The sequence below is a fragment of the Grammomys surdaster genome, unplaced genomic scaffold, assembly GCF_004785775.1.
Source record: "Grammomys surdaster isolate TR1022 unplaced genomic scaffold, NIH_TR_1.0 125925, whole genome shotgun sequence".
NCBI lineage: Eukaryota > Metazoa > Chordata > Mammalia > Rodentia > Muridae > Grammomys > Grammomys surdaster.
In genome coordinates, this window is record NW_021620749.1 from 3299600 (window position 1) to 3326283 (window position 26684).

Below are 26684 nucleotides of genomic sequence, written 5' to 3' on the forward strand. Positions count from 1 at the left end.
AATGAAATATCATGAAGCAATAAAACAAATTAAGTCCTTGGATACCAAATAATATGAAATCTAAATGCTATTTTATTAAATGTGATACTTAGTCTTCACTGTCAACTAGACAGGACAGGACTTACCCATCACCATGGACCTGCACTAGTTAGCTGAGGAGGGAAAACTGAGTGTGAGCAGCACTGTCACACAAGGCTGGGGTCCCAGAAAGAAAAACAAGGAGTGGGACAGCAGCAGCCAGTCTCTGCTTCCTGACTGCAAGGACAGTGTCGGCCACCCCTTGGGCCTCCTGCAGCACCTTCCCCACCAAACTGAAAACCACGAACCCCTTCTCTTCTGTAAGCTGCTATTGTCAGGTGTTTTGTTGCAGTGAAAAGATCAACACTTGAAAGTGTTAACACCAGAGATTATAGTTTTCATGATGTGGAGCTGGTAGTCACATCCAGAATGGAAATCAGACCAACATATCAGAGTTGGAAAGGAAGGCCAACCTTGGTAGGAATACTCTGTATCTTGTGTTAGGTAGTTGGTGCAAAGTGAACACATATGTCTGAGTACTTGGTCAAGTGGTAGAAATGTTTGAGTAGAGTTAGCAGGAATGGCCTGTTGGACAAAGTACATTATTGGGGCCAGGCTTCAAGGTTAAAGCCACAGACCATTTCCAGTTTTGCTCCCCTCTCCCCAACCCTGATCTCCACTCTCCACTCCAGCCACCATTGTCTGCCACCTGCTGCCATGCATTTTTCCAGCCATTATTGACAACACTCCCCTGGAACCTTAAACCCAAACTAACCTTCCTCTTATAAGCTGCTTTGGTCATGGTGTTTTTATCACAATAAAAAAGAACTAATACATATTTCATTAAAATTTTGAATATGAGGGCTGGAGAGACGGCTCAGCAGTTAAGAGCACTGACTGTTCTTTCAGAGGTGCCGAGTTCAATTTCCAGCAACCACATGGTGCCTCACAACCATCTGTAATGGGATCTGATGCCCTCTTCTAGTGTGTCTGAAGAGTGACAGTATATTCATGTACATTAAATAAATAAGTATTTTTAAAAAGCTTTGAATATGGGCTTCTGAAATATAAAAAGTTAAAACTTCTAAGAAAATAAACTACACAGTAAATGACAGTGTCTGCATTTTTTTCTTTTCTTTTTTGGAATCTCTGCCCATATAGTGTGATCAGCTGACTGCAGATTTGTTTTTGCTGCAAATTTTAGTTTTGCTAAAAGAGAAATAAGTTAGTCGCTAAGCTCAACTATGGGAAATCTCACTGAACTTACAGCTAATTAATGGGTAGTAAGTATATGTTAAGATTTGATTAAAAAAGAAAAAAGACCTACTAAATTCTGAAATGCCTCCAATAGCCAATAAACAGTAATAATTATAGTTCAATTTGGTTTCACTCTGGAAAGAAAGAGATGTGGAAAACTGAGTGAATGAATGCTCATTTAAAAGGAGGGAGAGCTTACACTTAAAGACAAAGTGGAAACCGACTGTTCTATAGAAGAGACTTTGTAAAGCAGCTCTCATCCCTCAATACTAATTCAGATTGGCAGGATCTACCTGGAACACTAATGAAGAAACCTATGGACTTTCCACTGAGTTTTGGTTCAACAGGAAAATGGGCTGTGACTGATAAACTATGTGCATGTGTGAAAGGGAGACTCAGGGTGTCAGTAAGGTACCTTTCATCCCCTCAACAGACTACTATCTGCCTGAACTTGGAGAAGCCAGTATGCCTCATTTCAACACTGACTCAGTAGGTGCCACAGCCTGTACATAGGACTGTAGCATCACAAGTATAGGAAACTGTGTGGCCTACAATTACAGGGAGTATGGTAAAATGCAAGACGTTCCAAAGCAGGTATAAAGGAGATAATAACTATGCATAAGTCTCTTAGCAGCTGGGTTGTAGTTCACTTGGAGGTTCTTGACTAGCACCTCAGTTACACAGCAAGTTTAAAACCAGCCTGGGCGACACAAGACTCTGCTACAAAACAAACAAATGAAAAAATCAGAGCAAAGAAAGTAGGGTCAAAGAGATGTCTTGATGGGTAAAAAGTACTTGCTGCTTCTCAAGAGAATCAGAGTTTGGTTTCCAGCACGTACATTGGGTAGTTAACATATTACTCCACCTGCCAGGGGATCTGATGCCCCTTTGTCTCTTCAGGCATGCACATATGCACACACAGACATTCTATTTACATGAGTAAAAATAAATTAAAAAAAAAAAAAAAAAGCAGGGCTAGAGAGATGGCCCAGTGGTTAAGAGCACTGGCTGTTCTTTCAGGGGTCCTGAGTTCAATTCCCAGCAATCACATGGTGGCTCACATCCATCTGTGATGGGATCCAATGCCCTCTCTGGTGTGTCTGAGGACAGCTACAGTGTACTACCATACATAAAATAAAAATAAATCTTAAAAAAAAAAACAAAGAAAAACAAAACAAGAACCTTTAGATATTAAAAGACTCTATAACTAAGTAAATGTGAATTAAAGCAAAGAAACAGCACCCCCAGTTCCCTGAAATGGTACCTAGTGGCAGCATCACTAAAATACAGGATAAAATAACTAAAGGAAAAAAATCCTCTTAAATATTGAAAATATAGAACTACAACCATAAGGTAACAAATGTTACCAATTCCAATTATGTTATCTGTATATTCTTTTTATTTAACAAAGCCCAAACTAGACCAGAAGATGTCTGTAAAATTACAGAAACATAAAAATCAAGATGCAAATTTTATATCATTTCCTCTAATAAATGAATACAATTGGGCCTCTGGAAATAGTCCTTAAATCTGTCCCTTCATTAGAAGATGCAAACTCCCTGTTACCTTGATCACTGAGCAAGGAATCTGAAATCTGTCCAAAGACTCCATAATCAATTGAAATCTTTAAAAAGTATCATGAGCTGCTTTAAACTCCACTTAAAACATTCAATAACTGACTACAATTATAACTTCTGTCCACAGCTATGGCTTCATTCCCATGTACAAGCTGAGACTTAATGCCTTACTGATTCAGTATTGAAATGAAGTATACAGGCTTCATCAGCTGTCTCCAAACACAGGCCGTTAGTATTCTGCTTGTTTTTACTGACACCCAAACAACTCTGACCATTAAGCAAACACTGGCCCATGTGCACAATCAGCTCAACCATAGTCAACTTCTGAACAAAATACTCTTATAATTGTTAACTATAACACAGTTGTTAAGAAAAGTCAAAGGAGCTATAAATGAACAGCTCTGATGACGGAAAAAAGAGAGAGAAAGGGGTGGGGACAGGGAGAGAGGGAGAAAAAGGGAAAGGAAGTCCCATCCAAGAATAAGTGCACCCCCATTTTACCCGTTTTCCATCTTTGGTCTTCTTCAGGCTCCAAGTGCCATCGGGCAACTTCTCAAAGAACTTCCTTGCTTTTGGTGCTTGGTCAAGAATATGAGCAGGTGGGATGCCCAAGACTTCCACTATTTTATTCATCTGATCGACCTGTATTAAAAACAACAACAAAACCTGTAATTTCAACAGTACATTCATCCACTTCTGCTTGTCAATTCTTTCCTAGATATAGTGCGCATATCTGTGTACGGTTCTATTGTGGACACTGAGGATGGATACACTGTGGATGCTGAGGGTGGATACACTGTGGACACTGAGGATGGATACACTGAGGATGGATACACCGTGGACACTGAGGATGGGCACACTGTGGACACTGAGGATGGATACACTGTGGACACTGGGAGTGGATACACCGTGGACACTGAGGATGGACACAGAGGATGGATACACTGTGGACACTGAGGGTGGATACACCATGGACACTGAGGATGGATACACTGTGGACACTGAGGATATACTAAAACCAACATATTTAATACACTTTTGCCCTCACATTTTGCACACTTAGCAGAAGGGAAGGTAGATAATCAACAAATAAGAATACAAATCTACAGGTTACCTCCGGACCTCAAATACAACAGAAAACACTGAGATAGAGTGGAAGGAAATTTTAAGTGTCAGTTTTTGAAATTTTAAATAACCAATAAAAATGTCTTACTAACTTACAGACATTAGTTAAATTACAGTTTAAGTGAAAACTATGCATTCATGTAACAGTGCAACTACCATAAGGCTAGAAACCTTGCTTACTGACAGAATACAGCAGGATAAATAGAGGAAGAGCCTGTTTTGGAAGAGGTTAACTACAAACATAGTCAAGCCTCCTCAAAGCTCTGGTTCTGGGCCCAGCCCAGCCCCCACCCTATGGATGCACAAATCCACGGGTCCTCAAATCTTTTATACAAAATTAATATCTACATATGATTTGTGTACATTTTCTCACACTTTAGGTCTTCTCTCGGTTTCTTATAATTACAAATACTAGAAAAAGTCATTACATTGTGCTGTTTAGAAAATCCTTACATAGGGAAAGGGCCAGAAACATGTTCAGGACAGAAACATGTTCCCACTGTGCTAGACTTGATTTCCACCAGTAACAGTTATACTATGATTCAATTAATCTAAAGCCTATATTTCAACATTAATATGTAATTAATCTCAAGTATAATAAACCTCAAATTTAGATATTTGTACTCTACTGTCTCACAGATAAATTCTAAAAATGAAAAGATCTGCCTGGAGTAGTTTTTGACCAATCACTTCTCTACTATACATATGTAGTTCTGTAAACAAATATTCTCAGTTGAAGTGAAAGATGAAGAATCTGAAGGAGGCAGAGAGACCACAAAAACTGAGTCTACACGCATGGAATACGAGAATGGGTGGGGAGGCTGTACGGGTCGCACAAAGGCTCCATGGAAAGCTGACTTGAGAGCAGTCTACGGTGCCATCTGGGAGCCAGCACCTCAAGAGAGGAAGAACAAGTGTAAAGGCCAGGGCAGGGTTGGTGTTTCAAGGAGCCGAAAAAAGAGAAGACTGCTGAGTCAGAGGAAAGGGAACAGAGGAGATAAGGCACTCACTGTAGAAACCCCAGCAGAGGGAAGAGGAGAATGTCAAACACAAAAGAGGATTTTTGGCTCTGACAATGAGAAAATTGGGAACCCACTGGATTCTCAGATGATCTCAATACTGTTTAATCCCAAGGAGGTTACCAATTGTTTAAGATACAATTACTTAAATTCAAATAAAAACAAATATGGAAGCTGCGTATCTGGTCAGTTATTTGAAAGACCGAGTTTGAGGATCACTTGAGCTCCAGAGTTGAAGGTCCGCTTGGGTAACATGAGACGATCTCAACTTACAAAAATAAGAACACCCAGAGTTAAGTCATTTGGCTTTTCTTTTTCCTCACTTATAACTCAAAAGTTAGAATAAGATCTTAAACGATCAACTTTTCCATGAAAAGCAAACAGAGTTCTACAAATAAGGAATTTAAACATAAGCAAGAGCTCAGCTGTCAGCAAGGGGGGATAGTTCCCTTCACTCTTCCAAAAATCCCCCAGCCTCTGTTCTCATCTCCAGAATCTCTGAAGAACACAAAGAAGCCTGCAGATATGCAGGTCCTGTAACCTACAACTCCACAATCCTAGTGTATCTCAAACAACTCGGGCATCATCTAGGAGCATTGCTCTTGGAAGGACTAAATCCCAGCATCCAGGTTTCAATCAGAGTTCACATCATTGGTCAGGGTGGCCTCATTTCTTCATCATATAGTTGCTTTCTATTATTGTACTTCAACCTGCAAAATGTCTATGAAATGCCACTTTCTGGTTAAATTACTATTTTCCTTTAGTAACATATTAAGTATCTTAATTACTAGTTCAGAACTCTAAACCTACCATTACAAAACTAACAATGAAGAAAAATTAAAATAATGTAAAATAAGATCAACTGAGCTCAAACGATCAAGCTCTTCAGAAGATGCCTTCCTATACGGACAACTTTGAGATGACACTGTCACTACAGAGCACAAGTGTGAGTCAACCCTTTACCTACCTCATTTGCACCACTGAACAGAGGCTCTCCAGTGTGCATTTCAACCAAGATACATCCAAGGGACCACATGTCGATAGCAAGGTCATAAGGCATTCCCAGTAGCACCTCTGGAGACCGATAAAAGCGACTCTGAATATACTGGTATATCTGAAACATATTTCAAAGTAGTATTAATTTGATATGTCTTGTTTATAGTTATATTCAATACTGGATTTAAAAAACTACTCACAGCAACAGAAAAGTTCAACATCACGCCATAAACATGGTCAAACAACTAAACATTTCAAAGGAGTAACTAAACAAAAAGTTGGTTGAGAATTCAGACCCTTTCATGTAGTCCAGTCAATAATCAGGAGACAGTGAGGCAAGCCATTACCCTGCATGCTCTGGGCCATGTCTCAGCAGTAGAGAGCAGCATAAGTGAGGACTTGGTTTTGATTCCTAGCAAAGACTGAGACTACAAACACCCTAGTCTGAAACGTTTTGGACATAGAGTGTTCAAACTACAGTGTTTCTGAGAGTTTCTAGGTGAAGGAAGTCACCCACCTGACTACTTTTTAGTCAAGCAGGTTTTAGACCAAATCCCTGAGGGCCCTCCCTCTCCATGCACACACTTCTCATCCCTGAGGACCTTCTCTCCTCAAGTACACACTTCTCTTCCTGCCACCTTCTGACTCTGACTCAGTACAGTATATCCATGGATCTTGGAAACAGTTCACAGGTAACACCAATACACATTAGCAGTTATAAACGTAATGGCTGAAAAGGATAAGTTATCTCAGTTTGTCTAGACAGAGATAATACTGTTTGATGTTAGGACTGAACATATGATTTGGTTTAAATTGATGGGAAAAACGGCTAACTAATAAATCTACCGCAAGTGCTGTCACAGTGGGCATGTGTCTCCACACATAATGTGTTTACTTATGCAACTAGGAACAACTCTAGGCTTTTCAGCAGCATCTGAACTGCATATTTTGCCTTCTAATTCAATTTTAAAAATTATCTCCACAATTATATGACTTTGCACCGGGCAGTGGTGGCGCACACCTTTAATCCCAGCACTTGGGAGGCAGAGGCAGGTGGATTTCTGAGTTCGAGGCCAGCCTGGTCTACAGAGTGAGTTCCAGGACAGCCAGGACTACACAGAGAAACCCTGTCTCGAAAAACAAAAACAAAACAAACAAACAAAAAAAAAGACTTTGCTATTGTACAATAATTTGCAGAAATGGCAAAAGCTAAGTCTGCTAACTAAACTGACTACATACCTTCACTATAAATCAGCCTGCTCTACTTAAAACCTAGATACAAGTTGGACAAGATAGGAGCTTCATAAGCTTGGAAAGCAAAACACGTGGATGTCAATATAAAAACAGTAACATTACAATGTCAGATTAAGATAATTACGATACCTTTATGTAAACAGAAAAGGAATTAAGAATGAATAAAGCCCTAACAGAAGTATCCTTCATCTCATTCAAGAAGAAAACTTATGGCTTCTGCCTGCACGTACAACACGTCATTGGTGTCGATGTCAATGCTACGAACTATGGCAGGAAGATTCTGCTTTCCTGAACCAGACAAAGTAAATCACAGTAGACATGTCTGTTTTTAACAGTGTAAAGAAAACCAGTTCTGATGTGTCAAATCTGTATCAATTCTAACTTAGTAGGGGAAGGTAATACTTAAACTTATTTATCAAAACAAATAGGTACACCACCTATGCTGTTTCTACACAGAACCATGATAACCAAAAACACATTTGTGGGTACTCCTTGGTGTTTAAGGAGCATTTATCTTGGTGACTTAAGAGAAGTAACTTAATAGTCAAAATCCTAGTTTAAGTTAAAATTACTCAAAGTTTATATTAAAAGCTCCATTTGGATGCTATAAATCACCTAATATTTAACTCTTTTATCTCTTATTCTTTCTTTACAAATTTTTCAGCATTAAACATAATTTTTAAATATTCCACTTAAAAAATCATCTTCCAATTCAAGTACTGATATCTGGATTTAAACAGACATCAACAGGATGTGAAACATATGCTACATGTTCAAGATAACCATCCTCTAATTGCCTCCAAACTGAAACAACATTATTCACAACACTTTAAATAGCTATGCTGTTCTACCCAATTCTACTGTTAAGTCACAAGGCCTAAAGTAATACTTACCCTCTGCCCCAACTGACAAGAGCTGCCAAAATCAACAATCTTGATTGCACTTCGTTTGGGGTTACACAGAAGGATGTTCTCAGGCTTTAAGTCACAGTGAATGATACTAAGCTCTGGAGTCGCAAGAAAAAGCAATGCTGTGCACATCTGTTGTGCAAACTTCCGTGTTAAGTTCAAAGAGACCCCTCGGAAGTTGGTGTTCCTCAACAAATCATAGAGATTATAGGACAGCATTTCAAACACTAAACAAAGATGGTTTCGAAACATAAAGTGGCGTTTCAAATGCACTGAAAGAGAAAAGAAAATTTCACCTAAGTTACACACACTGGTAAGACAAGAGTTAGCATATACTTGAGTTCTCCTTCCCCAGCATTTCACCATCCAGTGCAGAGTGGAAAGGGGGTTAGTCTAGAGATCAGCCCCTAACAGTAACAACTTGCTCTTCTGTTGATTAAGAAGATCTAAACCAGTCTTCCCAAGTTAAAGAAGTGCAGTGTGTGTCAAAAAAAAAAAAAAAAAAAAAAAGCATAAGGTAGCCCCAAGTGATGGCACACACCTTTAATCCCAGCACTTTGGAGACAGAGGCAGATGGATCTCTTGAGTTTGAGGCCAGCCTGGGTCTACAGAGAGAGTTCTATTTCAGAAAATATAAAATAACAAACAAACAAACACCCATAAGTTAACAAAGTACCACCTCATAACCCCCCTTGGCTAAGACTGGTTTATGACATCACTGCATCTAACAGACCTCTCCACTAGCTTTGATGAATGTATCAATCTATGTTTACCAGTATTTTCACCAATAACTGGCTACTGCTTACATACAGCAGTATATTTTTGTGTTTTAGAAATCAAGCAGACACCGGGCAGTGGTGGCGCACATCTTTAATCCCAGCACTTGGGAGGCAGAGGCAGGCAGATTTCTGAGTTCGAGGCCAGCCTGGTCTACAGAGTGAGTTCCAAGACAGGCAGGACTACACAGAGAAACCCTGTCTCGAAAAACCGAAGAAAAAAAAAAAGAAAGAAAGAGATCAAGCAGACTTGGTGAAAACTGTGTTCTTAGGAATCCATAACCTATGTATTTATTATGTTCAGTGAATTGAGAAAAAAAAATCTTCTATAAGACTAAAAGTTTTGGAAAACTTATGAAGGACAGGCGAGCTGCAGGAAAGCGGTAATTGCTGCTATCCTCTCTGAGGTCAGTAATAAACCAAAGACTGTGTTCAAGCACATCAGTTAGCACCAGATAAAGTCACTCAGAAGACACAAGCATTCTTACACACACCAACAAGTGCCTGTAAGTCTTCTTGATGTTAGGCCAACGATAGTCTCATAGTATCTCAAAAATAGCTTTCTCTATAGACCTTTCCAGAAAAATATGACAGTATTCAAACAGCCATTGTGTGAGGATCACACATACACTGAATCTTGGCACAGTCCTGGACAGCCTGCCTTGAGCAGCCCACATTCTGTAGCTGTTTTGATAATCATGATATAAGTGAACTTGAGTTGGGATAAGTCACACCAGGAGCACTCTACGTGGCTCAAATAGAAGTCTACACCATTCCCTGACACTGTAAAAGTAATAAAAATCATCTTTAAAAGTTGCCTAAGGGAATGTATTATCTGTTCTTAATCACTTCACAGTTCCTAGGTTTAAAACTAAACACAGTTCCTTCAACCTCCATAGACACAGGCCCTGTAGCGGTTTTAATCTCCTGGTTAAGCAGTAACCACAAAAGAAATGCTGACTGAAATCAAAACACCAACGTGATTCTGAAAGTCACTCAAGAGCTGGTCAACTGAGGACATTCTTACAATGACAGATCTGCCCCCTTCACGTCATCCAGTCATTTACTGAGAATCTGCAATGCACTAGCAGGAAAATATTATCAAAGAAAGTTCAAATACAGATCTGTCCATCTTTTTGACTGGATACTAAAAAACTGGGGAGTTGATAGAATCTTTCCCAATAAATGAAATGAAACTTTTAACCAGACCACTTGTCACTAAATATTCCAGAAAAGAAAATTATTCTTTGAAGAAGAGAGTGCAAGGGAGGGAAAGAGAAGGGTCACAGATTTCAACTCAGATGAGAAGGAACTGAGCTCTGACACCCCATAGGACAGTGACTATAAACACAATCACAAACACACAAACAATGAATCCTTACCCTGGCCTGAACATCAAGGAAGTTACACATACATTAAAATACAAATAAACGGCAGTTTAAAAATGTACAGTTTGTACAACTTTTTTTGCCACTTAAAATAAGTTACACCATATGGCAGGTGTTTTTTTAAAACTTAAATCTCAAGATCACCAGAATAAATTTTATCTATCAACTTTCTTAAAATTAAATTGTACCATCAAAAGAAAACCTTAAATTTAGGGTACAGGTCAAGCAACACAGCGGTGTCTAAAGTTCTTCTGTTGCTGTTGTCATCCAAAACAGAGCCCTCAGTTTTGTTCCGAGTCACTATGAATTTCCCATATTCTTAAACAAGAGCATGAAAACACAAAATAGAAGGCACAAGCACAGGAAGACAAGGAGGCATGTCCAGAGACCAATATAAACTCATGCATCCTTTGATGCCCCTTCAACAGAACTGGGCTTGCTCTCACTGAATCAGACCTCCCGTGTGATGAGGAAAGCTTTTCAGACACACCCAGTATTATCAGGACAGTCTCCACAGTTGTCAGAGAAGACACCGAGGAGCCAAAGAAGAATGCCTCAAGCCCCCTCCCTGGAACAGGGACACCGGATCTCACCAATGGTAGTGTGGTTGATAGTCATGACAGAGTCTCATGGCTTCTTTTAACGATACCCATTATCTGAAACCCAAGTTTTACCTAGGACGATGCATCTTACATGAGAGCATTACTTATCAGCTTCGATGCTATTACCCCTCTTTGTGCACATGCTCTGCACTCAACACTAACAATGCTCAGTAAGTTATTATAGCAGCTAAACATTAAAATGGCCACAAAATTTGTTGTAAATTGGGCCCTTCAACATTTGCTGTGGAAACAATGTATTTGTGTGTAGTGCAGGAGTTTTTTTTCATTTGCACTACTTGGAAGTATTTACAACAGTACAGTACTAAACTTCAGGGACAATGTAAGTCATTAGTTTAGGCATCACTATTATAAAAGGGAGGCAATGAAATGATTTACATGATGAAATCGTCCATAACGTCAGCCTAACAGGCAGCCCACATACTTCCCACCAACACCATCACCTACAAATAAGAAAGAATCCTTGTCGTCAAAAACCTCTTCAGTGCAACTGTACTCTGGGAGAAGAACCTGTCTCCACCTTCCACCCTGACTGGTTGAATCTCTCCACCCTGTCCTTTCACACCTGGCCCCACAGCCACTATAGTTGCTCGAAATCCTTCTCCTTGAGACTGTCTGAAAGCATGGTGTTACCTGTGCCTACAGTTTCAGCAGCTCTGCTGTCAGAGAGCAGAAGAAACTGTCATTTTTAAATTTTTACTCTGTGTGTGTGTGTGTGTGTGTGTGTGTGTGTGTGTGTGTGTGTGAGAGAGAGAGAGAGAGAGAGAGAGAGAGAGAGAGAGAGAGAGAAACACAAGTGTGCAGGAGAGTGTGAAGGCTAGAAGGCATCAAATCCCCCAGACTGAGTTACATGCAGTTGTAAGCTGCGTCACTTAGGCACTGTAAACTTGGTGGCAGTTTTTCTTGCTAGTGAATAAAACAACGATGTCTTACCAGCGCTGACATTATAAATCTGATTTTAAAACCCTGACAACTGTGGGATGGAGACACAGCTCAGCAGGTGACAGTGAGTGTTGTTCTACCACAACACCCAAGGGTTTGATTCCAAGAACCTGTATCAGGCAACTTACACAGCTCTGTAACTCCAGCTCAAGGGGCTGGATGCCTCTGGCCTCTGCAGATACTTGTACACATGTATGTAAGTACACACACAGAACTAACTCTTTTAAAAGTATAAAAGATATAATTAGAAGGTGTTTTCTCCGTAAGTTCCCAACAGTCTTAATTCTTTGGCTGACTGTTTCCTGCGGGAAGACAGCATGACAATGGAATAAATACTGAGATAGGGTTCTGCAGGAGCAGGGGCAGGTCCCAGCTACAGTGCCCCCAAGACGATTACTACTAAAGGAGTTGTTCTCTAATCTAAAGCTTGAGTCACCTTCCTGTGGGAAGGCCAGAGGAAAGCAGCAGGGAGACAGGGTGAATATGCATATTCCCTATGCTACAGTGAGTCCAATACCTCACTAACAGAGTTTGGGGAGATTGCAGTTCAGACACATTTTCTTAGGCACACAGTACACTACACTAACAAGACACCGACAGTGGCTCCCTAGACAAAGACACATTAGAGCAAACAATGGGCACCTGTGAGTTGTGACTTGGGAAACAACCAAACAATCCCCCAGATACTGCTGTTTGTGGCTTCATACTATAAAGCACCCACAGACCGAAACAGCTCATGGTCTCCAACAGACCCACTGTCTGGTAAAACCAACACATCTGGAGGAGCCGTTACCTATGTAGTACTTCATTTCCGTGTCATGTTTGTTCATGAGCTCAAGCAGACGCACTTCTATCTGGGCTTGATTCAGAAATGCTTTCTTGTTCTTGATGATTTTAATGGCGACCCATTCTTGCTCCACTCTGTCATATGCTTTCACAACCTACAAAACAAGACAAGCCATCCTCAGTTTCACTACTAACAACTTTACATGTTTACACTCTTCCACCCTGCAAATCTACTTCTCTCTCATTTAACTGTGCACTCTCGTGTTTCTAAGTAGCAGCTGCTTCTCCTCGACAGATCATCTACTTTACCACAAGGAGGCTAAATCCTTTTTTTTTTTTTAATTGAATGTCCTCTTGTATCCTACTTACAGTATTTCTAACTATCCACAGAATAGACAACTTTAACAAGATGGCAACTGTTTTCTTCCTTCAAAAATGAAATGACTACTGATGAAGGCTGAGTTTAACCTTTATTCTTTCTTACTAAAAATCAACATATGTGTGTCTATGTAATAAGTATGTGTGTGTGTATATGTAATAACTGTGTGCATCTAAGTGTATCTTTTTAAATAAAACAACTTACTCAACTATTGGGTTTTTTTTTTAAATTGTTATTATTGAGACAGGGTATCGCTGTATGACTCTGGAAGGCCTAGAACTCAGTAGGTAGACCAGGCTGGAGTCAAAGTCATATATCTTCCTGTCTTTGTCTCTCCAGTTCTGGGTTTAAAGGCATGTATTGCCTCTTCCAGCTCAACTATTCTTTTAATGTAGAAAAATTTTTATTTGTTTTAAGAATAAAAAAAACTTTCTGATGCTTCTCAGAAGGCAGATAATTTTCTAATTTTAAATTAGATTCTTATACGTGAAAACAATTGACATAAGAGAATTAGTTTGTAAGAAAGTTACCAGTACAATACTAGAAGGAAATGTCATAATTGGAAGATGTTTTAAAACTCTTCTACCCAAATACATGGGTTAGAACTGACAAACACATCACATAGCTGCAGTAGAGTAAGTAGGTAGTCTGAACAGAAAACGGTCTTAAATACATCTGGCCACATTTCAAAAAATCTGGCGGTGAAAGAACCTAGAAAAGCCACAAAGTGAAGACTGACAACCACTGTATCAGCAAAGAGGAGTCTGCTCCACAATCTCAATCACTCAGGGTCAAATATACTGGAAATGATGTTATACATGGTTGGAGTGAAAACCGACTCAATTCTGAAAATCGTTACCCGCTGCCTTTTATGTCAGAAGCTACACCTGTAAAAATGTGACCAAGCAGTTCTGATATTCTTTTACTTTGATAATAACTATACCCAGTTTAGCAAGAGTAGCAGGTAAGTAGCCAGTGCCCAAAGGTCTACAGAATAAACGTAGTTCTGGAAATTTTCAATGTGTAATTAGGACTAATAAACAAAGGCTAAAAGAAAAGTCCTCTATTTGACAGACCAAACAGAAAATTTAGATAAATTTGGTAGCATCCATATGGTGAATGCCAGGTGAATGTAAACAGTACACATCTCAGCATAAGCAGGTAAACAGAGTCCAGCACAAATGTGTCTGCATTTTCAGTCTGTGCTCCTCTGCTCTGAGCAAGAGAAAGACAAGAAGGTTAAGGTGGAGATGGAAAGAACAGGACCTGGGACTGCTGCGTTAGAGCAAGCAGCATAGCCATGTAGCTCCCATGGCAGAGGGAACAGAGGAGGGTCCTACTTAGAGCAAATATGCGATGCTGGAGTGCTTCTCAGAGTGGGGACAGCACTCCTACCATTTGCAGGGGTTGCCAACCCTCATTAAGAGGTAGGCCTCAAAAGTGCTTTGCTAAGGGCCTTTTTTTTTTTTTTAATAGAAAAGTGAAGACTTCTGACAGTCAAGAAACATTGAAAAAGAGGAATTCCTAAAATACTATGAAAACTTTGATTCAGAAGAAAAGGGTGACAAATTTCTTCGTGGCGCAGAAAGGAGCAGATACACACGTGCCCTAAGGACCTGGTCTTGCTGCACAGTGCTGGAGGACTCAATGGTGAGGGCATAGCCTCTTCTGTGTTTTCAGTCCTCTTCTAAAGTTTTAGTCTATGACTGCTAGAACCAACGATGTACTTTTATCTTTAGCATGATTAGATGTGACACATGAATATCACCTCACTCGTTGAAGAATATATTTTGCTTTCTCTAAAGGCTAGCAAGTAAGAAATAACATTCAGACCCATAGGTGTGCAACTGTCTTCTGAAACATGGTCTCGAGTACTGCAGTGGCCTCAAATTCACTGTGTAGTTGAGCATGAATGCAAGACTCTGATCTCGGGTTTGAGCCATATGCCACCACACCAGTTATAGTTTATTTTTGTTTGACAGCACAAGGGAGCTTCATGAAACATCACTTTGACCTCTACTGTATTCAGTAAGAAGTACATTTAGATCACATGTAATTACCTACACAATGGCAGTAACAATAACCCAGGCCTCTATCAACAGCTTAGTGATTAGGGAGGTAGGGCCACGTGGCACTGGCTAGACAGGAAGCTTTACACAAGTGCAGGAAGTGGCAGCTGTCTGCCATCTAGCACTTAGGAAGCTGAAGAGGAAACCAGGCCTGTGTTGACTGCTTCCCAACAAAGACAAAGGAGAGAATGAGCACTTCTAGGTGAGCACAGAGATGAGGAGAGGAGAACTTTGGGTTCAGAGATGGGGCTGAGAATGAAGAGAAAGCCAGGTCCACTGCAGTCACCCATGCAGCGGAAGATCAATGCTGGTACTCTGGGAATGGGAAGGAGACCTCAGACGCCTGTCTGCTGGTATAAGCCTGGTGAAACCCAGAGCCCAGAGCCCAGAGCCCAGAGCCCAGAGCCCAGAGCCCAGGGCCCAGGGCCCAGGGCCCAGAGCCCAGGCCCAGGCCCAGGCCCAGGCCCAGGCCCAGCCCCAGCCCCAGCCCCAGCCCCAGGAAGAGGCCAAGCGCGTGCAGTGCTGCTTGAGAGGCCGAGCGGGCAGAAGGCACCCATCTAAGACAATGAACAGCTGACCAGACACAGCCCAGAGAAGAGAGGTAATGCTAGCTGTTAGCAATTCAAATAATCAGTTTGTCTCTAGCTAAAAGTAAAGTAGTCAGCAGCAAAAGAAACATTTATAAAAATAGATTGCTGGAATTTTTATAGATGGAGAATTTGATCATTTAGATATTTATATATACATTGTTCACAAAACATATTAATATCAAGTGCGCTGCTAAGGATTTACTATCATGATCAAATAGAAATTTTTATGAATGAAATTCAGCATTCTCCATTACATTACCTGTCCAAATGAACCTTTGCCTATTAAGGAGTCGATTTCATAGCGATCCATCCACTTTTCTCCGTTTTTTACAATATAATCATAGTTATCATCATCATAACCATCGTTGTAAACCTTCCGCTCCTTCTTATGACTTGAATCATCCCCCTGGCCCTGTTGGTGTCTTCGCTTCTTTTTTGCATAGTAAACCTGTAATGAATATACACAAGGTTAACTGTGACTTAAATCAGTATGAAATGGATGAACCATTCTTTTTAAATTAAAAAAATGCAAAACAAAGTAAAGATCTTCGACAGTTGACATCGAATGCAAAAGTATAACCAACAGGGACATGTCTGATGAAATGCAGGGCTGTACTATAGATACACCTAAATAAGAGATACTAAGTGACTGGCCTAATGGACTCCATTAACGAAGAATCAAAGTAACCCACACTTTTGTTACTGTATGGCGTGATTCGAATACAGTGGGATTACACAGACCTTAAAAATACAACAAGGAACCCCACAAACAAAAGAAGCAACATTTCATTCCCTCAAACTCAAAGTTCAAGGTCTTTCATGCCCTGTTCTCCAGGTAATGCTAATTTGATACTTAATCTTATAGCAAAAGATTTTAAAATATAAGTTTTAAATGTCAATAAATTGATGTTTTACTAAAATCATACAATTTCTATGTCCAGAAGAACCTAATGATGAATAAAACCCACACCTATTCTGTCCTCATACCTCCCTGCCAATCCCTCAGGCCTTTGTGGTCAATTGCAAACCAAGCTTTTCTTATAGCTTAGTTATGAAAGCTAATGGGGTGACAAGAACATTCTAAGATACAGTGTATCTTGGGTCACTGTGGCAAGACTGCTGATAAATAAGCTTCAACAAAGATGCTATTACTTTAACCCAGTGTGATAACAAAACATCACATGTTAACAAACTGATATTGATATGCTGTGAGAAACAATGTCTCAGATATTTCCAGATAATCACAAAGTATAATAAACAAATGTGTACACATCTACCTCAGGACCACTCACTGAGGCTTTCTAACTTTATCCTGACACACTGCTAAAGCACCAGCTGAATGGCACTGAACTGCTGCAGTGCTTCTACACACAAACATCTTTCTAGCAAAGTGAAAGGCTCCAGTGGGAAGGCAGAGCATCTTCTATGCTTTTCTGGAAAAGTCTCACTTAACACTTAGTGAAAACACTAGAGTTGAGGCCAGAAGCAAATAGCAATGATGTAGATAAGATCTAAACACCACACCAGAAAATAATTTAGTGGCAACAACCCAAGTTATAAAAGAAAGAATTCAATGTACTCTCTTTTTTTTGATATTTTTCAATATAATTTTTTACTATCTTACCATGGAAAGACATGGATAAAAGAACACATAGCATGGTGGCTTATACCTGCAATCCCAGCATTCAGCAGGTTGAGGCAGGAGGACTGCTGTGAGCTCAAGATCAGCCCAGGCTACACAGTGAGATCCTGTCTTCAAAATAAGTAAATACTTTGTTTTTAGAAAAGTGTAAAAGTAAAAGACATGACAGAATTTTTGATTAGATGAAATAAAGCAGGTCCTTTTAAGTTAATATTCAATGATGGCAGGACTTTAAATTTAAGCAAAAGTATTTTTTTGTAATTATTAGTCCCCATTTTTTCTTGCCCTGAGGAAAAGCATTAGAAATAACTCAGTGCAGTATATATGTCTTTGCAGAAGAGGAAGTTAGCCACAACTTTCTCATCTGTAGTCCTTGTTAACACATTTTTTTATTGTTGTAATTATCTATAAACCATTAGCTTATTAGAATTCATAATATTCATAAAAATTCAAATATTCATTGAAAGCTCCTTCTAAAAGATACACTTACAAAAAAAATAAATAAATAAAAGATACACTTACAATAGGTTATACATTCTCAAAGTTAATTCTTTTATCTGGATTCTAATGAAAACAACTTCTGGAGCAAATAAATGAAATTAGAAGATAATATGCCTGGATATCTATGTTTGGACCATTTCCTCAAGCGGTTGAATTGTAGGTACATCCATAATCCTGGAGACATGTGATACTGACCCATATATCTTCTCTACTACAATTAGTCCTATGAATAATTATTTGAATAATTATGAATCATATGAATAATATAATTCAATGATAATCATTAGAAATAAAACACATTTAGTTGTCTAAAGAGGCATCAAAAAACTTGACCTTTGATCTATTGGAAATAAAGACACCATAGCAAGTCAATACTCTTACCTCATTAATATGTTTGTATGTTTTGATCAAATCCACAGAGAGTTTTCTCAAAGGAGCAGTTGCTGGATCACGGAAGGTTTGGGGCATCCGCCTCTGTAACATGACAATGTCAGGCATCACCTTAAATAGACAGAAAGACTAACAGTTTAACTACACTGCAGTGTGTGACACCCTCTACCAAAGCCTAGTCAGGCGCCCACTACCATAATCCAGTAGTCACATCCATCTTGCCATAACCTAGTCAAGCTCCTTCTACCAAATCAATTAAAGTCTCTTCTTTAAAAAAAAAAAAGACCACACACATTTATATTAAACTATACATACATTCTCAAAGTTATTTCTTTTATCTGGATTCTAAAGGAAACAACTTCTGGAGCAAATTAATAAAATTAGAAGATAATATGCCTGGATATTTATGTTTGGACCATTTCCAAGCAGTTGAATTGTAGGTACATCCATAATCCTGGAGACATGTGATACTGACCCACATACCTTCTCTACTACAATTAATCCTATGGCAATTTTTTTTTTCTGAATTATTTCCAAAGCCTGCCTGTTTTCCAGTAGGCAAATAAAAACACACCTAGTCACTGAACCAGCCTGCAACTTCTTAGCTCAGTTGACTCTAAAACTCCAGTTGAGGGTGCTGAAGAAGTATGGGTCTAAGTTCCCAGGTAACCTCTCTAAGTACCTGCTCCTTCTATAGGAAGAGGAACAAGTACACAAGGGCTGGCAAGAGATAGTCTCAGGTGACAGGTGTGGTCTACCTCCTTTCAACCAGTCTTAGCCTGGAGCTCATTAACTAGGGTGTACTTAGTGGCCAGCCAAGAAGCCCCAGGGAGCCCTGTGTGTCTCAGTCCACCCAGCACTGGGACAAGCTCATTCCACCACTGCTATATGAATGCCAGGACTAAACTTGCACTTCAAGGCAAGTGGTTAACTGACAGCCATTCTCCAGTCCCTGCAAGCTCAAGATCCTAAACCTTTGCCATCTAAAGGGTGATGTCAGTAAACTGAGTGACTGATCATCCTCCTCAAAAAGGAAACCAACAGGAGTTAACCACAGTGACTGTGACTACTCATTTGAACTATCTTCATAATTAACAAGACTTAAATTAACTTTCCAAACCTTTTATTTTTTAAAATATAAACAGGAAAAGAAATAAAAAAAAACATTCCTTGGAGACTTAATTTGGTGAGTAGACAATTCTAGTAATAAACACATCAATTCTTTCATGTGAACTAATGTTATAAGCATTTAAAGTAATGAAAAAGCTTTAATTTGGTTTAATTAACAAGGTTTTCCCCTTTCTTCCCTTTTAAGTTCCTGGAATAGTTTCACAAAACTAACTTATGTTTAAGAGGCTCTATCCTGAACTGATACAATGCAGCCACAATTTGAGTTTACACACACACACACCACTGAAATGGTCCATTACTACTATATGTAAAGGTTGGAATTATAGCAAAGTCAATTCAATAAGAAAAAAGTAAAGCAATACTAACAGCAGATATTTACTGAAAACAATTTTAAGCATGCACACTTTGTAATAATCTTTTAAGAGAATGTATGGGCCGGGCAGTGGTGGCGCATGCCTTTAATCCCAGCACTTGGGAGGCAGAGGCATATGAATTTCTGAGTTCGAGGCCAGCCTGGTCTACAGAGTGAGTTCCAAGACAGCCAGGACTACACAGAGAAACCCTGTCTCGGGGAAAGAAAAGAAAGAAAAAGGAAGGAAGGAAGGAAGGAAGGAAGGAAGGAAGGAAGGAAGGAAGGAAGGAAGGAAGGAAGGAAGGGAAGGAAGGGGAAGAAAGAAAAGAAAGAAAGAAAGAAAGAAAGAAAGAAAGAAAGAAAGAAAGAAAGAAAGAGTACTACTCTTGTTGTCATTTATATGTGAGAACACAGAGTGCTGCCCCAATCAATGCTCTAGAGCAAGTGCAGCTGACCAAGAACAACGCCAATGCATGTGACACACAGAACAGGAAACCGCCACAAAGCACTGCAAGCAGCTAGAGTGCTCAGAGTGCAAGAATTGGTTATTCAATGCCAAATGTTCCGCCCCGAAGACAGACAGACAGACACACACAGAGACACACAGACACACACACAAAGCATCACACAGACTGGGCAGGTGTAGTTAAGAGATCTACTCAAACATTAGTGTCTAGTTCATTCACTTTATATTAGTCCTATTAGTTCTTATGGATGGAAACCCATAATAACGGAGAGCATTTTCTGCCTTTCTGCTATTCTCAGAACAAGCAATGAGGTGGGCGGAACAGCATTTACACCCACATCCAGGGCACTAGTGTAGCTCAAAATGCCAAAGGATAGCATGTAGGCTGGACTGGCCTACAGCTCAAGGTCCAGTGGGAGGGACACTCATCTCTGCTCAGTTTTATTCTAATTTTCATTTTCAACTATAACCTTTTATATTTATACCCAACATACTTATGAGAAAAATTAATGACTAGAAATAAATCTTAAGTTAATTCCTTTCAGAGTAATTGTATAATAAGATTCACTTTGTGATAAAATGATAAGAAGCATATGAATCACATTATGAAGTTTACAGAAGATGGTAGCTAGAAGATATCTAAGAAGGCCTAGAATTAGGCCCCAATTTTGTATTCAAGAACCTATAAGACATGAGGTATCCATGTGTATTTAACTCTAGTCCTCAAGCAGATCTTGAGACCATTATATATCCCTTGGTGAGCCACACCACATCACCCTAAAGAACATACCTTCCTCAAAACACAGAAACTTCTAGAGTTTGAAGGGAATGCTGCATTATTTCTTAATAAGCTTTTGTGTGTTTTTTGTAGTTCTGGCTGTTTTAGAACTCATTATGTAGACAAAGCTGGGCTCAGACTTAAAGATCTGCTTGCCTCTGCATCCCAAATGCTGGGACTAAAGGTGTGTGCAATACTGCTTGCCTACACTTAATCACATAAATCTTTAACAATATTTTATGGTTTAAATCAGAAATAATAAACAAAATTATCTTTTAAATGATTTTATGATGTAAATTGAATATGAAAACGGATACTCTAAATTATAAAATAGCATGATATATTGATAAAAATAATGTTAAAGAAATTTTTTTCTGGCTCTCTGTAAATGGCAAGTGATATAAATCCAAGCGTGCTGCATCTAAGCAGAAAGCACACAGGGCTGGACTATGAAGACTACCATCATGCACATACATCAAGAAGTCAAAAATGGAAATCCTGTCTCTTCAACTGGAAGTGTATTAGAAGCAATGTCTGTGTGGCATGCTGATTTGAAGCAAGTGGGAGAACAGCCCTGAGCACACTCTGGTTATTCAGAGCACACTGCACGTCGCATTGACCTGTGCTTTGTGCTCACCTCACTCTCTGACTCTCTGGCACATGAGCAAGGGCGTTCTAAACATCAACACTGATGAACTTCAGTTCTCAAGCATGGGCCTAATGTCTAAAGCAAATGACTGCTTGAAACAAATTCTAAGCCCCATCACGATGCTGCTGTTTGCACCTGATGCTTTCCAAGTGCACTGCAAGAGGCCTCTGGCAAAGGACATCCATACCACAGACACTCAACCACAGGCAACAACTCATTACCACCACACACTGCTCAAGCAGAGAAAGCACATCTCCTGTAGCTCACAGAGTGCAGGAGGCACTTGCCATTCCTCACTTGTTAAAGCCATGGCCAACCAAATCCTAAATCTGTTCAGAACAGCTGTGTTCCTTACTCAGCACAGCGAGAACACAAACTCTATCTCACAACATAGCCAGTGAGAAGACTGCCCCAAAATAGTGACTATGGCAGGGCACAGTGAATTCAAGCATTTAAGACATACCCATAGGTATGTGTATAATGTGTTCATAGAGATTTCAGCATTCTTTCTGCACTCTCAACCTATGAAAAATTGGTCAATCTATAGTCTGAATATTAGAATAAATAGCATGCTTAAATTAATATTCACATATTCTTCTTTTAAGTCTTAAGGAACTTTCTCTGTAATTTTACAAATGTACATGTTATTTTTTACATAAAATCAATTCCTGTAAATTAGTAGTAATTGACTCTTACTTTCCTATGACTTTCCACAAATGCTTTTAAGTTTTTTATTTTAAATATTCCTCTTTAAAATAATTTCCTCGCCGGGCGGTGGTGGCACACGCCTTTAATCTTAGCACTTGGGAGGCAGAGGCAGGCGGATTTCTGAGTTCGAGGCCAGCCTGGTCTACAGAGTGAGTTCCAGGACAGCCAGGGCTACACAGAGAAACCCTGTCTCGAAAAACAAAACAAAACAAATTTCCTCTTCTTTATTTCAGAATGAGAAGTTGTGCTGTTTCTGAGTATCTTTCAGTGAAATTAAGTACATATGTACAAGCGGTGGGAAGAGTCAGCAAACTTAAATACAAACTACTGAGCACCATGTTTGTCTACAGAGACTTCTGCTTAGCATGTAAAACTGAAGCTGTTTTGACATTTTACTAGTCTAGTATTTTCAAAGGGATAAGCTGTAATTGAACATCATTTCTGATAATAACGAAGTTACCTGGTTAGTTAGAGGTTGCTGAATCTGGTCAGAATACGGTAAGGCAGACACCTGCTGGTCACTTATGTTTGGCTGGCGACGGTCACTGTACTGATGTGAATGGGGCATCTGTGCAGCCATCTGAAGGCCAGCAGCATGGAATGAGAACGACGGTGCGAGCCGGACAGATGAAGGTTTGCATGCTGAAGTCTCTCCTCCTGGGAACACAAGGCAAGTTTAGATAGTGCTCACATCCTGACGCACGTGTCACTAGATGTACCTCAGCCACTAAAATTAGTACTTTACGAGAGTCAATAATATTAAAAGCCTTAGTAGCAACCAACAGGTATAGTCATTCAACGTTAATAGCTATGTCATATATGTAAAATACAGATTAAAAATGAGTATACATTTCTTTTGAGAAAATTCTCTAAAAAGCTTTTTACAACAAGCAGTAGCAATTTAAATATTACATTTATTTACTGTTTTTCATTCTGTGGTTGTGTGTGTATGCGCCCACAGTGTACCTGCAGAGGTCAGGTTCTCTCCTTTTACCATGTGAGTCTAGGGTGCAAACTACTCTGATCATCAGATCTGGCACCACCAAATCATCTCACCAATTCGAACATAATAACTTTTAATACTTATTTTTCACATATGAAATTCTCAACATTCAAAAATCTTAAGTCATATAGGATGAATTCCTGAGCAGGCCTTCCTTGCCCATTAACCAGGTCCTCACAAGCAAATCTGAAGGCACAGTGCTAGCAATCAGCACCACTGGCCACCCAAGAGTTGAGCAAAGAGGTAGATACTCATAATACCTAACTAACTGAACTAGATTCAAGGATGCTAGATTCCCCACACTTTTCCAATATTGCCCTAATGAAACTTAGACCTGGCAACCTGGGAAGGGAGGGAGGGAAGGAGCGGGAACAGAAGAGTCAGTATTCACTGCTTAGGTAAGCTAGAAACCATGATTGTAATATCCACAGTAGAAAACGAAGATGAAAACTAGAGTCCACTGAACTATTGATGGCTGACTAACAAAAAGGTTATATTTCCTTTAAAAAAAAAAATCTTATCTCCAGCCAAACTTGTAATTAGAAAAGAAAAGGCAGATTTAAAACCCAAGGCAATGAATTCTAGCCCTCAGATCCTTGTGTCTTCTCTAAACTTAACGTCTAACATTCAACAGACAAATTACCTACAACAGGACATTTTGCCTTGTGTTAGTTTTAAAGGCACCATACAAGTGTTAATCTCAGCTCTACCACATGGCTGTAAGGTTCTTGTACGCCCAGTACTGTGATAACAGTAACTACCTGACCATCTTGTCACACAGCAAGTCTGCAAGTCAACCAAAGTTAAATGTTAAAATAAGCAAAGTTAAATAAGCAAACAAGTAAGTGGAAAGTTGTTCTCCAACCAACACCAGAAGCAGATAATCCTAAAATAAGCAGTGTCTGACTATGCAGTATACTACAGGCTCTCAAAATACACTTACCTTCCCTGTTAGTTTTACTTTAGTTCTTAAAGATACGGGGGGATGAGTCTGTGTGCGCACATGGTGTTTCCTGTCTAGAGATGCTGCATGGTAGGTGGTAAAGTACCTGATACTCTACAATCAACCTGCCAAGGGTCTATCAATGGATGCAGATTGACAAGGAACAGCTGTCTTTCTCTTCTGGGATCTTAAAGTGTTTTACCATGCTGTACATACAGGTACACTTGATGTGTTCATGATCTACTCACACTCAATCCTGTGTATAAATGTCAGGAATCAGTGTGTTCACTTTCTCCCATGATGCCAAGAAATAGTTAAGGGCTCCATTCACTTTCCTTTCCTTCTATAAAAGTTCAGGACAAACTGATGCAGACATTTCTCTCAATCTGTGGGAACGGAGCCATTCACCATGTGTACTCTTCCTAACATTTATACCATCCATTTACACTCAGCTGTCAATCTAAAAGTGGACACTGATCATCTTTTAGCAGACATAGTATGATAATGAAAAACTAGGTTGAACCATACAAAATTTTTGGTATTTAGCTTCCTTTGGGCTCTAATGTAACAATTTTGTATGATTCAACCCAGTACCTATCTCATGTTACAAATGATCCTTAGCCCATTAAACTAACAAGCAACTATACTATTTTAGTCTGAGAGTATATAACAATATATACTAGCATATCAAATGATACAGTTACCTGATAAAGTTGTAATATTTAATTCTTCATTGTTATTCAAAGTTCATTTTAAATTACTTAAGAACATATATAAGATCCTATTTATACCTTTGAAATCCTTCTGAACTGTTAACTGTTTTTACCACAAAAGCATGTTCTAACTTTCAAACACACACACACAAAAAAAAACTTTCAAAAACACATTAAGCTTTTGTTGCTAATTAATAGCTTGAAAACTAAGTGTCAGCCAATGTGTTCAAGACAGAGCTCCAGTGACTATGGAGAAGATTCCTCATGAAAAGCAACACTGGCTGTGCAGAACAGTCCATCAGAAGACTGGAGCTAGTATGTGGTCTGACTCACCAAGGCAGACCCAGGAAAAGACCCAACCACAGAGCTTGCAGAAGACCTGAGTGAATGTAAAAAGGAACAACCAGACACCTGCCTCTGACACTGACATGCCTAACCATTGTCTGATACACACCATTTACTTAGTGACCCTGACTGTCTCTACTACTAACGTGCAGATATAAGACTACTTAACTGCACTGTTCTATATGTATAGAATATATGAATAAAGAATCTATGTATAGCTAACCTGAGAACAATACTAAAGAACAAATAAATGAACATAATTCAAATTAACCCAAATCAGAGCACACAAATATGGAAACTCTGAAACTAAGGTGTAACACAGAATGCTTAATAAACACCAGGAACAACCAAGTTTGCATGGAATTTCCTACAAAATTAATGCTAACAAAACGTTAAGGAGGAAAAATGTCAAGAGAGCAGCCAGCTGTGTTTTCCATAGCTAGAAACAAGGGTCTGGGATTAAGTGGGTGATGACTACAAGTCCATAGGTGAGTCTGTGCTAAGAACAAAGGTCTGGGAATAAGTAGGTGATGACTATAAGCCCATGGGCAAGTCTGTGCTAAGAACAAAGGTCGGAGAGTAAGTGGGTGATGACTATAAGCCCATGGGCAAGTCTGTTGATTATTTCTCCATCAAGCAGGCTGCATGGCACATACCTTGCATTGAGTAAGCAGTTTTTCAATGACTGAGTCTACCACAAGTTGAATCTATACTTAAAAAAAAAATAGCTGAGAAGGGGAGGGAGAGAAGAAGGATAAGGGTTACTCTACAAATGCAGCTCAAGGGTCAGAGTAAGGAGCTTCTAGGAAAGAGGCTGTCAGTTGAGTTGGCTCCTGTTCTCCACAGGCCAGCACAGCTCAATGCCTAGCTAGCTCTGTGGCTGCTGGTGTTAAGGAAATCTATATTAAGAGTAAACTATACAGTGACTGTGGCTTTGCTGAATCTAATAGTAAGAATTATTTAATAAAAAGACATAGGAACTGACTTAGAGAGGCCAATATATTTTGTACATGATTCACATCCATATACATATGCACATGCAGCTGCCACATCATTTCTGAGACTGTCACAAAGCCTGTGTTTATTAGTATGAGACATGCATGAACGGAAGACCAAGTTATCAGTAAAAGTGGGATGTGACAAAAGCCTACACCTCAGACTTCAACTTCTGACCACTTTCAACTTCCTGGTGCCAGAGAAACTCATTCATCATGAATGATGACAGAACTGGCTAACACACACCTACCTAACTGGTTTTCAGACATGCTGGAGAAGTCTCTGATTATTGAAAAAAAAGGAACTGATCTTGAGTCTCACAGTCACTCTGTCCTTCTTCTATCTGCAGGAACTTGCAGAGCA

The 26684-nt window shown here is 39.4% G+C and overlaps 1 protein-coding gene across 5 annotated transcripts in view; it reads right to left on the reverse strand.

Annotated features, from left to right (window-relative positions):
- Dyrk1a (dual specificity tyrosine phosphorylation regulated kinase 1A) overlaps positions 1–26684 on the reverse strand; it is a 123006-nt gene that overhangs the window by 14590 nt on the left and 81732 nt on the right. For 3 of the 5 annotated variants that reach the window (XM_028752497.1, XM_028752501.1, XM_028752499.1), the window contains 7 exons: positions 22782–22978; positions 18229–18348; positions 15964–16152; positions 12674–12821; positions 8140–8426; positions 5964–6110; positions 3354–3494 (listed from right to left, as the gene is read on the reverse strand). In XM_028752497.1, the coding sequence (XP_028608330.1) occupies positions 3354–3494; positions 5964–6110; positions 8140–8426; positions 12674–12821; positions 15964–16152; positions 18229–18348; positions 22782–22978 (1229 nt within the window). The remainder of the gene's footprint in view (positions 1–3353; positions 3495–5963; positions 6111–8139; positions 8427–12673; positions 12822–15963; positions 16153–18228; positions 18349–22781; positions 22979–26684) is intronic. The other 2 variants (XM_028752502.1, XM_028752500.1) reach the window with 1 other exon arrangement.